Below are 17,962 nucleotides of genomic sequence, written 5' to 3'. Positions count from 1 at the left end.
AACACTGACGCACAAAAATAATCAATGCAAGCAATAGCATACTGTATGTCTGCCTCAGACTTCCGAATTCGGGGTTCCGGGATTTTAATTAATAAAAAGCACTTTGAGTTGTATTTGTTGTTTGAAAAGTGCTAAACAAATATTGATTGATTGATTGATTGATTGATTGATTGATTGGTCGCCAGCCAATCACAGACATTCAAGAACAAGGAATCTTAAATTAGACTGTGCCAAAACATCTAAACAAAAAAGCCTTTCATGCTATGGAATAAGGAATCTTTGGACTTTCATCTGCAAAGCCACTTTGTATCAAAATGATGGGAAGAGAAACTTATGGCAAAGGAAAGGAACAGCACGTGATCCAAAGCATACCACATCGTGTGTCAAACACGGGAAGGCAGTTTTAGGGGATGGGCTCAACGTATGCGTGGCTGCTAACGGGAACAGTGGTGTTTATTGATGATGTAACTGCGGACTAAAGTAACAAGATAAATGATAAGGTTTATTAGCCAGTACACTCACATATGCAAATAAATTATTTTTACATATAGATTGAATATTCTTCAATACAAATATAATCATATTTTATTATGTTGATAATAGTGAGACAAGGTCATTTTTTTTAATTAGAAAAACTATCAAAGAAAAAAAAATGGATACACAGGTTAATGATCTAACATTTAATTGTTCTGTCAGTATAGGTCGCTGGCAGAGATAGATGAACAAAGCTACATTCTTTGTGGCAAATAAATAAATTTTACACCAATTAGGTGAAACAGGATAATTTCCTGCAGCAAATTTCATGATCTCTCATTTGCAAAGTGGTTGGGAATCATCCAACTAGAGGATAAAACAGTAAAAAAAAAAAAAAAAAAAAAAAATACAATAAAATAAAATAAAAGTCAATAATAACTACTTACTACATTATATTTTTAAATGTAAAATAACTATTACAATATAATAATAACTATGTTCTTATCTTTCGGTATTACTTATTTGTTATTATCATAACCTTTCAGTTCTGTTTGGCTGTGAGAAGTCACGTGGTTATACTGCCTTATAGTGAGATGTGTGGCAACCATATGGGCTTATCCAATACAGCGTGCAGGGTCTTCGCCCTGTGAGGAGCTACAGACAGAATAAAAGCCTAATAAGACAAACTACATGTTTAAATCCCAGCATCCAACAATGCGACATATGGTGAGATGCAATAATTGTTTCAACATTTTGAAAGGTGCGTTACATCTCCAACTGATTTTGGATGTTATTAAAAAGCGCATTACAAACCGAGGACATAATTGCAATGGGCTGTACACACTGTTGTTATTAACTTGGGTCTACTGAACAGAACAGAGGGTTGCTGCTGCTCTGTGAATATCCTCATCTGTGTGTGTTAATGTGTTTGTGTGTGCACATTCGTGTCTCAGACTGGTTAGAGGCAACCAAGACTGGTTGAAGATGCTCATGCTGCCGTCATCCTCTGTCTGACAGAACCTTGTCTTAGATATGACATCATCTCCACACAGACACTCTTTTCTAGAGGGAAATTTAGCATATCATTCGATATGCTGGATCATACAGTATATACAGTAAAACATCCCCAAAGCCCTAATGAATACACCTAATAACCAAAATGTATAGTAATAGTAGTATGGTGTATAATTTTCAATAATTTAATGTTAAGGTATTTAACATACGTAAACCCACCTGACAAAAATGATAACTGTATTCAGTGTAAAAATGTGTATAAAAAAATAATAATAAAAAAGTCAAAAGCTAGATAATCAAAGAGCTAGCTAAAAATGCTGTTTAAAGGTTGAATGTAGGAACCTTAAAAGACACCAGCCATCTTGTCTTGGGGTGACCCCGTGCCTGCTTGTATTAAGTTGCCATCTTGTCATATTTTCTATACAACGGTGATATTAATGGATCTTTGCTCATGCGCTCACACTTTCTTACCTCAGACATCGGCGCAGCTATCAACGCTTCATTCTGGAGCCAGACATGAAATGTGATAGCAGCAAAATTAGATTTGACTTTTGACCAAACAAGAAAGAACACAGACATTAGCACAAACCAAACACTTTTAATTCTTCGCCTATGGACCAAAAAAAGAAAAGAAAAATGTAATAAAAACTTGAAGTATCCAAACATGTCATGTCACAATATTAATGAATATCATTATTGCAATAACATGGAATGTAGTGCTCTCCCTTCATACATTTGGAGAATTTGCTTACTCAATGGGACTTGTCCAGTAAATAAATAAGTCTCTCGCTTCTGTCTCTGATATTTATGAATATAGTCTCTGTGGACTTCTCCGCATAGAAATACCGTAGAACTCAAGATAAGACAACACCCCAGCTGAATGTGTTTTAAGTGCATGTACAGTTTGTGTGTGCAAAGTCTTTATGCTCTCTTTGGAAATGGAAACAATTGCTCATCATTCTTTTGCTAGTCGCCCTTTTTTGAGTCTTGTGTCACAACTGTGACGTCTGCTGTGTTACTCAGTCTGCTGTGTTACTCAAACTTGAAAACGGACAACAGGACAAAACATAGCGACACACCAACAAACATGAAGGGGGCATTGCTGTAGTCCAGTTGGCGTCCTAACAGTCAGACATAGGCTGTGTTCGGAATCATTCCGTTATTACCTATTCCCGAATCATTATATCGCAATTTTTTATAAAGTGAACTATAGTTCATTCATTAGCCAAATGAAAAAGAGTTTTTGATGTCACATAATTACAATGTAGCAGATCGATGTCAGCTGGTTGACTTCTGTAGCAAATATGAGACAAATGAATGACAATAAGATTGCGCTGTTTTCAACTATGTGGCACAGGGTAAGCATACACCCTGCAACCGGAGGGTCATCGGTTTGTATCTCTGCCTGAGCGCATGGCGTTGTTCTGTCCCTTGGCAAAGCACTATATCCTGTCAGTGTAATGCTTATTATTATTCAATAAAATTAATACAAATAAAGCTCTTTATGTCCATCTGAGTTGTGATGTGTTACTCTTCTTACATTAAAGATATTTTTGCGACACAACTCATGAATTTGTCTCGTGCCAAAAATCAAACCCAAGTGGAAATGGAAAATCATTCATGGGATATATTGGCTTTTCTAGTGACCATCGTTGTTCTCTACTTTTTAAGATGCATTATGGGATAGATTGCGGTCACTATATACACCAGTGTGACGTGCCACAAGATTACCAAGTTGTCTTACCATAAATTATCCATGTTTTCATAATTGGTCCTAAAATTATTGAATTTCTTACAATTGATGTATCTTTGTTCATCAATATATGCCGGCGATGTATAGTGACAAGCAGAACAATGAAATGCTCTTCCACTTGATGGCATAAGGTACACAATTAACCAGCGTATTTACTTTTTTTGGACATTTTTGTAAAATATGTGCTTTGTCTTAATAAAGGTTGGAAAACACTGATATAGAGGTTAACCTATACTCACTACACATTCGAAAAGCACTACAAAACGGTGAACTCACTACATAGGGCACTATGTAGTGGATAGGGAGTGATTCTGAACACAGCCTTAGGGTCTGATGAGCTTCTCCCAGACGTTTTCAGCGTCTAGCCCGAGCTGTGGTTCTCCAGCTCGGAGATTATGGTGATCAGATTCTGCAGGCCAAAGATATATCCTGTGTCCTGGCCCTCGTGGACCACGCTGTCCTCGCGGTAATGTCTGCAGGTGGTGTGGGCAAAGTCTATCATCCGCACATCCACCACTGGGCTGCGTGGATCTGAGTTGGACAGGGAGCTGCTGCTGCTGCTGCTGCTGCTGCTACTGGAACAACTGCTGCTGTCGTCACCACAAGCAGAGGGGGTGCGGGGGAAATCGAGTGCACCCGCTACACCCGTATCTTCTTCCTCCTCTGTTTCTGGTTCGGCTTCCGCCTCCTCATCCTCTTCATCCTCCTCCTCTTCGTCTTCCTCCGAGAGGCCGCCCTCGGTGCGTCGGCGTGTGTGCTTGCGGTGCCGCGCTCCATCGTAGATGATGAGCAGCGAGCTGGAGTAGAAGCGATAAGATTCACAGGCCTCCAGAGCGGCTTGCATTTCCCGGAGCCTGCGTAGCACTGGCGACAGGAGTTCGTGACGCAGGCGGCGTCCGCTGTGGAAGAACTGTACCAGAGCCTCCTTAAAGTCAGAGAGGGTCAGTTTACGGCCGTGGTACTTGTTCATGAACATCAGCTGGCCTGTGTCAGACTGATACACCTGGTGGGATGGACAAAATCATGGCATTGTTGGAAATCTTATGAAACCCAATTTTCAGCCAACAGCTAATAAATCATCTCAAAAATACTGTCCAAATGTCAAACAAGAGTCTAGACCAGGGGTAGACAAGCTTTTGTGTCAAGGGCCACACTTGTTTTTTTGTTATTAACTGACAGATGGGCTATGCCATTTGAAGATAAGGTTGAACAAAAGAGGTTAGAACCTTGATTTAACGGACCCCGATTTAACAGATATCTGAAGTAACGGACCATCTGGGCAGTCCATGTGTCCAAAAATAGTTTCCAGTTATCCCTTAAACTGCTGTTGACAAGTCTATTAGTTCCAGAATTGGCCGCTGTTGTTTACTGGCGCCTTTGCGCAATGCAGGCTGAGAATGGATTTGGTGTATTTCCGGGTCACAGACATACAATATGACTAGATCCAGCCAACAGACACGCACATGCCTACGTAGAAGCCATGTTGAATGTGGTGACATTCCCATCAAAGGCAATGCATTGACATATGGCGCCCATATTGAATGTGGCGACATTTTCAGGCAATGCATGGATGTGGCAGCTGTGATGGTTAATGTGACCCGCTTGTTATTAAATAATTGTTTCTGTCAATATTGGAAAATCCCAGAAATAAATTAATTGGGGTGTATTTACAAAAAAAGTATATAAATGAGACACTTCTGCACCCTTTTAGCCACTTATGTCACTGCTTTGTTATTACATTTATCATACCATGTAAATAAAAAAAATCTTAATATATAAAAATATTGTAAAAAATAAGAAAAGAAGAGGGCCATCCTACATGTTTCTTAACATTTCAAAAACATTTTTTCAAGAGTTTTTATTTTATTTTATACGGGTCAATTCCACCCACAATGTAACTGGAGGGTCAATCACTTAACCAACTGTGGGAAGAAACCACTAATTGAATGTAAAACAATGTAAATATTATTAAAAGAGTCGTAATCACTAGCTCAACCCTATGAGGTTCTGTCATATACTGCCCTGCAGTTCCATTATTGGAGCCGGGAGGGCGCTTTGTGTCCTCTCCCCCCCCCCCCCTCCTCACCTGTCTTCAATCACCCTCATCACCGGTGTGTATAAGCCTGCCTGTTCCCAGAAAACCTCACTTAAGTATTGCAGCCTCTCCTAGCGGTACCACGGCCCACCTTATGTCAAGTAAGCTATACTGTTCCTCGCTTCCCTTGTTAACTCTTGTGTCTCCTCGCTCCCAGTGCGATTTTATTTTCAGGATTATTGATAGAGAACATGATGTTGTGGCTGGTGAGTGGATTGCGTCTCCGCCTGAAGGTACCTGCATGCCACAGAGTCTGACACCTATGGAGGCTGATGTGCTCTGCTCGCACTTGCGGATCTGCAGGGCCTTCTTCTCCTCTGAGGCGTCATCCCCATGCTGCCGCGTGCCCATCTTCAGGTCCAACACGCATGGCACTGCGTGCTGCCACGTAAGGTTTTCCAGCAGGATGAATTCTGGCACATTCCGTCAAGGAAGAGGGTAGAGGAACTGCGATGTTATTGACGTGTTTCTTGTTTTGTGATTGTCTTCTTTGAAAGTAACTTTTCTTTCTTTTGTTATTTTGTTTTTATTTCTGTGTGTTTCAAATAATGTTACCTGGCTGTGCTATATGATGAATACACTGTAAAAGGAAAAACAATAATGAAATAGGGAGGACTATTTTGAGAGGTGTATTGTGTAGAGGTTATGTTTTGGAATTGTGGTACGCTTCAGGCTGAGGGTTAGAAGATTGGTGACTGTTGAATGGCAATTTCTGAAGTTTGTTGGTGTATGTTGTTGTTTAGCTTGTATCTTGTGAGTTAATGAACAAAACAAAAAAAACAATCTTGATAAAAGCTTCTTGGTGGACAGCTGTGACTTTCCATTGTTGTGTCTTGTGTCTGTGACAAGGTCATATCAAGTCACTGACTGGTGTGCCTTAGTAAGGTGACACCAAGGGACATTGATAGTTGGAGATTGTGTTAAACGGCCAGCTTTTCGCCAGGCCATGGTGTGTGCGTGTGTGTGTGCGCGCTATAATAAGTGGGCTGTCACGTGTCATTTCATTAACGCATTTGTCATTTATGACATTGCATCATGATACCAAAAGGATATTGTATTGATTGCGGTGCTTGGCGTTGTCCTTCATCCTCTGCAGGTGTTGCTGGTGACACATGAGGCTCCAAGGGTTGTGTTTGAGCTGTGGGACGGCGTTACTGTGGCTGCGCTCCAGGCGGTAGTACAGCACCTCGGCCTGCTGCAGCCACTCCAGCTCCACATCCTCTTGCAGCTTGTGAGCACTAGAAGTGGAGGGGGAGAGAAAAGCCCTTTCAGCATCATTTTGATCCACCCAAAAATGTATGGTGACATTTAGATGAAGCCGTAACAACCAAGAAAGTTCAACTCGTTCAAGAGTCATAAGCCTCTTTCACACAGAGAACGTTGCATCAGCCTTGTAACAGGAAACATGGCCTTTATCCGCCTTTGCATTTTTGGCATTTTGTGTGCACTTTCACATTCCGCAATCAGATGAATTGATAAATGACCCCAAGGTCTGGTGTGCAGACTTGTCAGAAAGTGTCAATTGCTGTCAACACAACAGGACAGGAGAGTGAGTCCCAGGTGTGAACACCCTAGTCCCGGCATTCCAGAAGATCCATACACATCAGTGGCATCCTGTTATAACCTTGCTACATTGTAGCCCTGATTATTCATGGTTCGGCATTCACCTTTTTGCGAATTTCTTGAGGAACCTAACTTCTGTAATTTGCTGAAAACCTCACCTATTCAATGTTTTTGTGCTCAGGCCAAAACAATAAAAGTGTTACATTGGCCATCTTGTGGCATTTTGGTGCCAAGAAACTATGCTGAAGTGAATTGTGAAGCTTCATATAGACCAAAGTAGTGCTTTGTCCCCATCTTGTTGTCAAGGAACTGTGTTGAAGTTAGTTGAGGAGTTTCATTTAGACATACAGTCAAATTACGTAACGATTTTCTCTGTTCCTGGCAGGGCTCGAGCCCTATCCCCCACGAATAGCGAGGAACCACTGTAGAAGGAAAACTGATGGATTTACTTGGTCCTCGGTGACCAAGTAGTTAGCACGTCTGCCTCACAGTTCTGAGGTTCAGGGTTAACATCTCAATTTTGGCCTTTCTGTGTGGAATTTGAATGTTCTCCACATGCTTGCGTGGGCTTCCTCCCACACTCCAAAAGACATGCATATTAGGTTTTCTATAGCTGTGAGTGTGAATGAATGTTTGTCTGTATATGCCCTGTGGTTGGCTGGCGACCAGTCCAGCGTGGCGCCTACCAAGCCTCTCACCCCAAATCAGCTGGGATAGGCTCCAGCTCACCCACAACCCGAGGATGAATGAGCAGTAAAGAAAATGGGTGGACTGACTTTGTCCTCCCACTCCGCGAGGATGTTTTCTTAGAACAACAACACGGGAAAAGGCAAAAAATGCTGCATTTTACAGGAAGTGTAAAAAAAAAAAATGTTTTTAAAGTGTCAATGCTGTTAATACAGAATGTCAAAAACACACAACCAGGGCTAGGGATGACAAGGTATTTTTTATGTTCAGTCAATGACGTTCAGTAATGCATACTTTTTGCCATAGGCAAATATCTAATGTGTGCATTTGCAGTGATGAATACATCATTTGCCACTTGATCATGACTACTTAAATCTGCTACAAGCAACGTGGGCTCTGTAGTAAAAATTGTCTTGCTTTTCACCTCTTATCTTTGCGCGAGTGGCGGTTTCGACCCTCTTTGCTCAGGTTTTCGCTCTCCACAAGCGGGGAGGACCCCATCACGTTGCCCCACTTGAGCATCTTGCTCTTGGGCTCGCTGTCGTCCGAGGGGTCTTTATTCTCCAGGTCGGCTGCCGGGTCGCTGTGGAGTGGGTAGGCGATGAGGCAGAGGTTCCCTTCTTCATCCTCCTCGAAACTGACGGACACCACGCCTGGTACAAGAGGGACAATTCAATGTCAGTCAATTTTACGTGAATACAAATCTCAAAATAAATCACTTTGTCGTCATTTGTGACAAATGTCCTGAGGTGAAACACAAAGTACTTTTAAGAAAATATAAAATAATAATGATACACGAACAAGCGAAAGAGCGAAATATAGAGTCCAATCACAGAAGACACAAACTACGAAAGTGACGTTTGAATCCCATTTATTACCACATCAGACAATGGCAGTCAATGTACAGAGTACTGTATACCAGACAGAATGTATTTTACTGTAAAAGAGCAGAGGTCCTTCAGTGAATAGTGAGAATAAAGGAAATCCAAACAGTCCCAACATGCCTTCTTTCCATTGACACAAAAGTAGAAGAGTTGAAGGAGAGAGGGACACAGAAAGGACGTGAGAATAAAGATAAGGTGGAAAAGATGCTGACAGAGAACTGACCAATGCTGGCAGCGCAACAAAACAGATTGAAAAGATAAGGTGGATGTTTCCCACCCTTTTGTGGTCTCCTAATTCCTTTGTTTCTTTGAACACTTTTTGGGAAACGGGCACATAAAGCAAATGCGGCTTGTGGAGAAGGGAGTGACATATTATCTGTCACTTCTAAGATGGAGACAAAGGAGACAGCTGTCGTGGCCCCGAGGCATGTGAATGCTTTTGAAAAGTAGCAATTGGCAGACTGATTCTTGGCACTGTGACGATTCTTATTTGCCGTCTACAAAAAAAGAAAAAAAAAAAAAAAACAGGCACAGCTTGTTAAGGGTGCGAGATGTGCTCAACCAGTCCTACTGCATAATTTGTCTACACAAATGTTGCTCAAGAGAAGCTAAAGAAGGTGTGGTGCGTGTCAGCTCAGCCTTTGTGACGTTAAACTCTCCAGGTGACCTCATGATCCCTCCTTGGAGGCGTTCGCGTGCTTGTATCGGTTTCGTGTGCAGGTCGCTTGCCTGGTACCACCAACCAGACACCCCCTACCAACCTCTGCTCACCTGATTTACCTGCGCAAATAAAACCGAACACAAACGGCACACCGGGTCCGTTTCTCGCTTGCATTTGTTGCTGCAGCGCCCCCCTGTGGCACTATGTATTAAAATCCCTTTCATTTTGCAGCAGTTACTCCAAAATGTACAACAAAACACAAGCCGGGAAGCCGAGTGACAGTGGTTACCTCTGTACTGGGGGGTGAACCTTCTCATCTCCGCTGGCAGGCTCTTGTAGAACTGATGCTCGCGGGGGATGAGGGGCTTGCAGATGGTCTGCTCTCCAAAGCGCAGGACGCACGAATGCCCCCCCACCTGGTGTATGAAGGGCTCAAGCATGACCCCTTTCTCCGCGTAGCACTGCGGGTACTGCTGTTGCTGCTGCATCTTCTGCTTCTGGATCTCTGCATCCTTGGCTTCCTGGGCCTGAGCCTCGACAGCCGGACTCATCCTCCTCGGGCCCTGACCACACTTCGGCGGGCATTAGCCTCCTCACGCACGCACGCACAATGCGGTGGGGGGGGCTGCAATGCGCACGCACACACGCACTGCTGGTGTGCGCAGTCCTGTTATCGTCTCCGGAGGCCGTCGATGTGCGGGTGACCTGCTTCTCCTGAGCGGCCGAGGACGATGCTCGTCAAAATAAAGCGCACGGGGTAAGGAACTAGAGGAGAAAGAGATAAAGCCGCTCAGATTTCATGGACCGTACATTCCTTTTCGCGTGCTTTTCTAGTAAGGCCTGAAGCTGAAAGAGAGATGATTAGGCTGATAACGCAGACAGATCCAGACCGAAGGCTCTCTGAGTACGAGAGAGGCTGTGCTCAGCACTTGAGAAGCTCTCGCCAGTCCGACACAGACCCTGCCCCTCTTCACAAGAAACCCACCAATCAGGGCCGTGCAAAGCAAGTGCTGGGTGGCAACCCTGTGAGGAGAGGGAGCGAGAGGGAGAAAGGGAGGGGCTGTTATGGAGGGGAAGGGGAGCAAGAGGAAGAATAACAAGAAGAGTGGAGGGGCGGGGCCAAACTCAGCTGTGTGACAGAGGGTTTGAACAGCCTGACAGATGACAAGCAACGTCTTCCGAGTCAAAGTTAGGAGGCAGAGGACGTTGAAAAAAAACAAAAACCCAGGGTAAGTGTGCGGTGCAACACTTGATGAGTAGGCTGAGTTCCATGCAGCTACCCAATACAGTGGCACCCGAACCTTTCGGTTTTGTGACTTGCAAGCCATCGCGCGATCGAATTTGTTGCTTCGTACAGCAAGACAAAGTGTGAGTTTCAAAACTGAACTTTCAGACACACGTCTGGGTGAGTGAAGTGGGGTGGGAGAATGCAACAATTACGCTACTTTTATGACCTCACACGTGGACGAGGAGAGCAGCTGTCGCTCTGGCAATTTCAGGCGTTAATTGAACGGGACAAACAGTCGACACACAAATACAAAATGAGAACACTCGCAAGGAGCTGCTGCCGGTCACAACGCTCACACGGACTAACCTGCCACACATCCACCAAACCAATAATACAGTACGTACAGCAATTACACTTAAAATAAATCCGATAAAAAGTATTATTAGCAAGTATTATTATTAATAATAGTATTAATAATGTTGTAGTAGCAGTGCATCATACTGACAGGTCTTTTATTTTTTTTGTTGGTTGCCTTATAGAGGCATGTGAGATGCAAAATATTAAAAACATCTCTCTCAGTATGAGGGAGTGCAGTTCGACACTACTGTAAATTACAACTACAACAATAAACATATTGCTTGTTTTTATTGTCTTAATGTAATTTTGTATTCACTTTCCAACTGCCAATAAGATATCCAGATGACTCTATGTACATCCTGTTACATCTGTGTTTTTTGTTGGTCATATGAAATACTCGAATTTTTTGAAATACTGTATTTGTTTATTTGTTTGTCTTTCTGCCATACTCATCAAAATTGAAACAAATAATGGCTTGAAATATTTCACTTTGTGTGTGTTAAACTAATATACAAGTTTCACGTTTTGAAATAAATTGACTTTCCCTCGGTATTCAAATTTTTTGGGACATACCTGTATTCAATTTCAACCAAGTACTGTGTTGTACTTTACTGTAGTACTGTACTGCACTTTGCTAGCTTGTAGAATAAATAAATCTCTCAAATTGTAGGGGTGCTGAGATTCAACTGACCCTAACCCAAAATGGGCTAGGAACGCCTATGTCGGGTACAAAGAAATCATTTAGCCTTTTCTGGTCCGTGTGCATGTATGTGTAGTGTACATTAAAATTGGCAAGGCAGAGGAGGGAATAGAGCCAGAAATATCGTCACTAATCTCTCTAATCCGGCCTCCTGGAACACAAGAGGAAAAATTAGCCTATGACAAACAAGTACAAAATAGCCTTGAAGTCACACTTGAACTACTTAAAGCTTTTAAATTGTGGACAAAGAGATTTGGGCAGCCCTTGTGACTCCGAGGCCTGGGCTTCACGCGTATTGCAAATCAGCCCAGCTACATTATCTTTCATCAGTGAGCTCACAGCGCCTTGCCTGCATGGCCTCATGGCACAAACGATACAAAACATGCACTGTCAGTCAAATTCAGAGATGTCAACTGTCAACATGCAAAATAGCAGATTTTTTGAGATAATTTTAACATGATAGATTTGGAGGAAAGACTTTGTTGAAGGAGCTTTTGCTTTAACTGCGTCATTCAGTGTTTTTGGCTCGCCATGCCTTTCAGCACGGCACATCTTCACAATATTGGCCCGCTCAAGTGCTCTGTGATGAAATCTCTTGTACAGCCCTTTTCAAGTCATCACAGAGATTGCACTTTGGAATTTAGGTCTGGGCTGTTGTAGCGCAACTCAAAAACTCCATTAGCAGTTTCCACAAAACATTGAACCAAGGCCAAGAATAACAAGAAGAAAGGAGGGGCAGCTGATGTACTTTTGCTTACACAGCCTTATGGACAATGCAGCAACAGTTTCCAAGTTAAAATGAGTAGCAGAGGTGGTTAAAATAAAAAGCACAAGAGAATGCAGTGCAACATTTGAAGCAGGTGCAGCATGATGCTACAAACTCTCACAAGAAAGAGTCACGGGAACATAATTAGACCGAAAAGTCTCATATTTTGGTTACCTCAATTAGTAGGAAGATTTATTGCCAAAACTGACTGCTATTTGGAACTACTAAGTACAGTATTCCCACCTCTCTATATATAATGATCCAAAACTTGCTGGAGAAAAAAAACACATTTGTTTATGAAGACTAACACATTTCGCCCCCACATTCTCTCGGAAGACTTGTGTTTTTTTTCTTTGCGAATTTAAGCCCAGATTGGCAGTTTTTTTTTTTTTTTGCCACCCTGGGGAATTCTGTTGCAAACTGCTCTTAAAACCGACCACTAAATACAAATCCCAATTATATTGAAGTTGGGACGTTGTGTAAAACGTAAATAAAAACATAATTCAATGATTAACAAATGTTTTTCAACCGATATTTGTCATATCCTGTTTTGTTTGCTTGTTTCATGTGTGGAACTTTCTGTTGTGGTGCAGGTCGGTGGGGCGAGTCTCCCGCCATGCAGCTGCTGGTGATTTGTCATCAGCAGTGTATTTAAGGATGGGAGACGCAGGACGAAAACGCTGAGAAATTGTACTTCGCTTGTTGCCATTGCCCTGCTAGCTTTGTTACATTCTCACGTTCATTCCGTCCTGCCAGTAGCTATTTTCGTCTGCTGTTTTTCTAGCAAGTACTACTGTGTTTTTCTGTTCTTGTTTGTCTTCCTTGTGGAGGTTAGAGTTTGTACTCCTAGCTTCTTTTAGTATTATCCTCCTGTGGCTCCTCGTCCACCGTCCTTATTTAAGTACCGGTCCGCTAGATGGTTTTCACGTTGACCTTCTGTCACGTCACTTTCTGTTTACAGTAGTCTTTTCACGTCAGTGTGCTCCCTTTGTTGACTAAAGTCTGTAAACATGCATCTTCTGTTGTTTTGCTTTGGGGTCCAAATATATTGTGTTTGATGCAGCCATAACAATATTCAATTGATTACACTACAAAGACAAGATATATTATTGTTCAAACTGATAAACTTTATTTATGCAAATAGTCACTCATTTTACATTTGATGCCTGCCACACGTTTCAAAAAAGCTGGGATAGGGGCATGTTGATGATTGGATTACATCACCTTTCCTTTTAACAACACTCAATATGCGTTTGGGAACTGAGGACACTAATTGTTGGACCTTTTGTAGGTGGAATTATTTCCCATTTTTCCTTAATGTACAATGTTGCTCAACACCCCGGGGTCTCTGTTGTCGTATTTTGCACTCCATAATGCACCACACATTTTTGATGGAGACCGGTCTGGACTGCTGGCAGGCCAGTCTAGTACTGACACTATTTTACTACAAAGCAGCGCTGTTGTAGCACGTACAGAATGTGGCTTGGCATTGTCTTGCTGAAATAAGCAGGGATGTCCCTGAAGAAAGATGTTGCTTGGATGGCAGCATATTTTGCTACAAAAGCCGTATGTACTTTTCATCATTAATGGTGCCTTCACAGATGTACAAGATACCCTTGCTATGAGCACTAACACAACCCCATACCATCACCGATGCTGTCTTTTCAACTTTGCGGTGATAACAATCCGGATGGTCCTTTTCCTCTTTGACCTGGAGGACACGACGTCCATGAATTCCAAAAACAATTTGAAATGTGGACTCATCAGACCACAGCACACATTTCCACTTTGTGTCATTCCTTCGCTAATGAGCTCGGGCCTTGAGAAGCGACGTTTCTGTGTGTTGTTGATAAATGGGTTTTGCTTTGCATGGTAGAGTTTAAACTTGCATTTTTAGATGCAGTGATGAACTGTGTTAACTGCCAAGGGTTTTCTGAAGTGTTGCTGAGCCCACGTGGCAATATTCTTTACACACTGATGCTGGTTTTTAATGCAGTGCAGCCTGAGGATTGAAGGTCATGGGAATTCAATGTTGGTTTTCGGCCTTGCCATTTAAGTGCAAAGATTTCTCCATATTCTCTGACTCGATATTACGGACCGTAGAGGACAAAAACCCTAAATTCCTTGCAATTGTACAGTGATAAATGTTCTTAAACTGTTGGACTATTTCACAAAGTGGTGAACCTCGCCCCATCCTTGCTTGTGAAGAACTGAGCCTTTTGGGGCTGCTCCTTTTATACTCAATCATGACACCCAGCTTTTTGTTATTAACCTGTTCACCTGTGGAACGTTCCAAACAGGTGTTTTTTGTTTTTCATTGTTGTTTTTTTTTTCCAGCAGTCGTCAACTTTCCCAGTCTTTTGTTCCCCTTGTCCTGACTTTTTTGGAAGGCGTTGGGGGCATCAAATTCAAAATGAGAGAATATTTATGCACACAAAAAAACCCACACAATATTGGTCATCAGTTTGAACATTCAATATCTTTTCTTTGAAGTGTAATCAGTTGAATATACAGTTTAAAAGGATTTCCAAATCACTGTATTATGTTTTTATTTAAGTTCTTCACAATGTCCCATCCAACTTCATTGGCATCGATGTTTGGAGATCCGTTTGATGCCTTCTATGACCCTCAGTCGATCACAGCTTGTTTTGTTGTAAGGTTCAACTAAGTAAATGTTAGCAAAATCCTACCAGATCAGTTCAACTTTATCATCCAGAGTCTAAAATGTAATTTCTGTTGTTGTCACGTTGCATGTTGCTTCTTCTCCCTTTGGAGTTAGAGTCACTTAAGTTGGTGGGAAATGTGTACTGACTACTAAAATTAAAGCAAGATGGATTTGATACAGCCACAAAGACAAGTCAAGTGAACAAAACATTGCTGTTGTGTTTATCCTTCTTGTGCTGTTGCTGGACAACTCAATAGCCTCATTGTGGGTATTGATTTGCAACACATTTAAGTCCCTTTAGCAAATCAATGTATTTTTTTTTTCTTGCTATGTAAAATCTCACCAGAAGACAATAATGACATTCAAAAGCAGGCATGCCAAGTGCATGGAAAAGAAAGTAAGTCAGAGTTGGGTGGGGATCAGCTGGGGCTTATCACAATGTAGCTTTTTGTGTGTACAGGATGCACACAGACAGGGATGGGAGGCCAACAGGAAGCTGGACTCTTGTCCCCAACTTCCACACAGCATGCAGTTCGAAGAATGGCCCTCTGACAACATCAGAGCTTTTCTAACCTTGAAAGAACAGCTTGGAACCTGATATTTACAACAAGGGTAGGTCCGCTTCCTAGAGGCACTGTTTTTCAATATATAATCTTCTTTAGGTCTGACTCATTTCAAGTTCTTGGAATGAGCTGAGTCCAGCATTAATTTCTGAATGACAAATCTGCTTTCACTTATTTCATTTAGGAATTAAATACTGTCACTATTGGTTGGAAAACTATTGTCAAACATTTTTATTTTCAATGATTGATATTGTTGGTCAGTCCCCACATGGGTCTGTAATTTTTACAAATTAACCAATCTAAAGAACTAATGATAAAATGTTCAATTTTTTTTTTAATATGCAGTTTTTTGAATTTTCTGCCAACTAATGGTTTTGGAGGTGCAAGGATTCTGCCCGTATACGTAATGTATTTCATTGCTGTACCCTATTAGGCTGGATTTACACTGCATGTCGAAGCGCCCAATTCAGATTTATTGCCTATACAGTGAATCAGATTTCTATTTACATGTATGGTACTTGACGTGACACATACCCAATATCACTGTGCTCACATTTACTGAACACATTAAACAACATACACATTCCCAAGATGTAAACTACAACAAATAAATAATAAAAATATAACCTCAGCATTACTTCAGTGACTGCTTTTGGCATCATTTTCTTATAGTGGCCGATGCAAATGTACCATACTTAAGCATTCTCCCATGACAATTCCAGTAGCATGTCTGTAACAATGGGATATGAATGTAGCGCAACAAAATGCATCACTGTAGGAAACTATAACTGAAGACTGTTTCTCTAACATTGTGCTACGTATTACAGTATGTACAAATCATTTGATCATCAATATAACAAACGACTCTAAAACTGTTGCATGGAAGTTTAAAAATGAAACCATGGTGATTCTAGAGAACACAACTACAAACCCAGACACGTCACTTCCTAGACAATGCTTTCTTTAAAAAAATTAAATTGCATAACCCACACTATGATCAACACATTAACTTTGATGAAACAGCTTCCGATTGAATCTGTGCACTTTCATCTTCGAAACAGAACCAGTGCAGCTATAAGTGGGACAGAGTGGAGGGCATCTCACTGACATGAAGTAAGTTAATGCTTTATTGACTCATGGCTGCAGCAGCTTCAGGGCTTTACAGCACGTTTGGCTGTCCCAGAAATGTGATTGGCATATCTGAAAGGTCGCAGCACGAATGGAACAGTTGTGATGTGGCTCTCTTTAGCTCCACTGCTTTCTTCAATATTGAACGAGCAGGTACTTCGTGAAATGAGATAACAGCAGGTATGGCAGTATTCAAGATAGTCATGATAGTGCCTGTAATAGAGAAAAGTCACGTGACAATTTGTGAAAATGACATTATTTCCAGCACATTTTCCTCTGCTGTATACAACACTTAACATAAGGAACAGCATCCAGGTCCCAAGTGGTGCTATGAATGTCCAGCACTCTATAGAGTTGTGGACAAAACTTTGCTCCATCAAATGATCCACTTATCCAGTTCACGGTCAAATTTGAGCTGGAGCCTATCCCAATTGAGTTTGCCCGAGAGGCGGGGTACACCCTGGATTTGTCACCAGCCGATCACAGGATTCAAACACACAACCATTCACAGCCAAATTCACATCTGCGGGCAATTCAGTGTTTTTAGTTACCCTAACATGTATTTTGGGAGGTGAAAAAACATGGAAATTCCACACAAAGAGGCCTGAGCTGAGATTTGAACAGTTGAGGTTCAACTGTACTGCCCACAACGTGGCTCACTCTTAATTTTTGTAAAACAAAGGGTTTGTGCCATTGTTTTAGGTGGCACAGTATTTGATTAACTCTCTTGGAAAATGCTTCTTTTTAACAATGATTGGAGTTTTTTTTTTTCTGTTTTAAAGAACTCATTTACTGTGTCTCTTTGTATTGTTGACCTCATGTCCTGAAAGAGACTTAAAGGGTTTGGGATCATGAGACTAATAATCTGACTTACTTGGCAGGAATCTGGATTTACCTGCAATGATTTATTCACTGGTCAAGTGGAAACATGCGTAGTTCCAATGATTTGTACAGTATACGGTGTAAAGGATCCCGTACAGACAAAACAGGAATGCATTTAGAAGACCTGCCGACAAAGACAAACACTTGCCGGCATTTCTGGCACCTGACACACCTGTAGTGGAACATGTTTTACCTGCATAGTGATCTGAAGGGTCATTTTCCAGACTGATCCTCTCACATCACACAAGATAAAGCCTATAAGAAAATCCTTCTGGGTCACCAAACACATAAGTCCACGCTAAAAATACCACACACTAGTGGCAATTCAGGCGGCTGAGTATCTATTAATACTTGGTCTGCTTCACACACGAGACACATAAACAAGGGCCTCACGCAAAGGAAACTATTTGTTGGCTGACACCAATGTAGATGATGTGGTACTGATAAAAATGCCTCTAAATACTGACATGAAACGACAAACTTGGCTTGCCTGCTCGAGCGTTACGACAGCCTTATTGTGCAGAAGAGCATTGAAGTCACTC

At 41.7% G+C, this 17,962-nt stretch overlaps 1 protein-coding gene and 1 long non-coding RNA gene across 13 annotated transcripts in view; one reads left to right on the top strand and one right to left on the bottom strand.

Annotated features, from left to right (window-relative positions):
* Positions 1-2,066: 2,066 nt before the first annotated feature.
* Positions 2,067-10,055, bottom strand: LOC133484199 (inositol hexakisphosphate kinase 2-like). Its single transcript, XM_061786435.1, has 5 exons — positions 9,421-10,055; positions 8,011-8,239; positions 6,390-6,574; positions 5,574-5,749; positions 2,067-4,244 (listed from the first exon to the last, which is right to left on the bottom strand). The coding sequence occupies exons 1-5, from the start codon at positions 9,680-9,682 to the stop codon at positions 3,603-3,605; spliced, it is 1,494 nt and encodes a 497-aa protein (XP_061642419.1). The 5' UTR covers positions 9,683-10,055; the 3' UTR covers positions 2,067-3,602.
* A 162-nt stretch (positions 10,056-10,217) lies between these two features.
* Positions 10,218-17,962, top strand: part of LOC133484203 (uncharacterized) — a 33,624-nt gene continuing 25,879 nt past the window's right edge. For 6 of the 12 annotated variants that reach the window (XR_009790316.1, XR_009790318.1, XR_009790322.1 and 3 more), the window contains exons 1-3: positions 10,232-10,360; positions 15,308-15,459; positions 16,472-16,523. This is a non-coding gene — a long non-coding RNA (uncharacterized LOC133484203). The other 6 variants (XR_009790320.1, XR_009790315.1, XR_009790313.1 and 3 more) reach the window with 4 other exon arrangements.

The sequence above is a fragment of the Phyllopteryx taeniolatus genome, chromosome 9, assembly GCF_024500385.1.
Source record: "Phyllopteryx taeniolatus isolate TA_2022b chromosome 9, UOR_Ptae_1.2, whole genome shotgun sequence".
NCBI classification, from domain to species: Eukaryota; Metazoa; Chordata; class Actinopteri; order Syngnathiformes; family Syngnathidae; genus Phyllopteryx; species Phyllopteryx taeniolatus.
The sequence above is the reverse complement of the archived record's forward strand: the minus strand, read 5'-3'. Positions and strand labels throughout refer to the sequence as shown.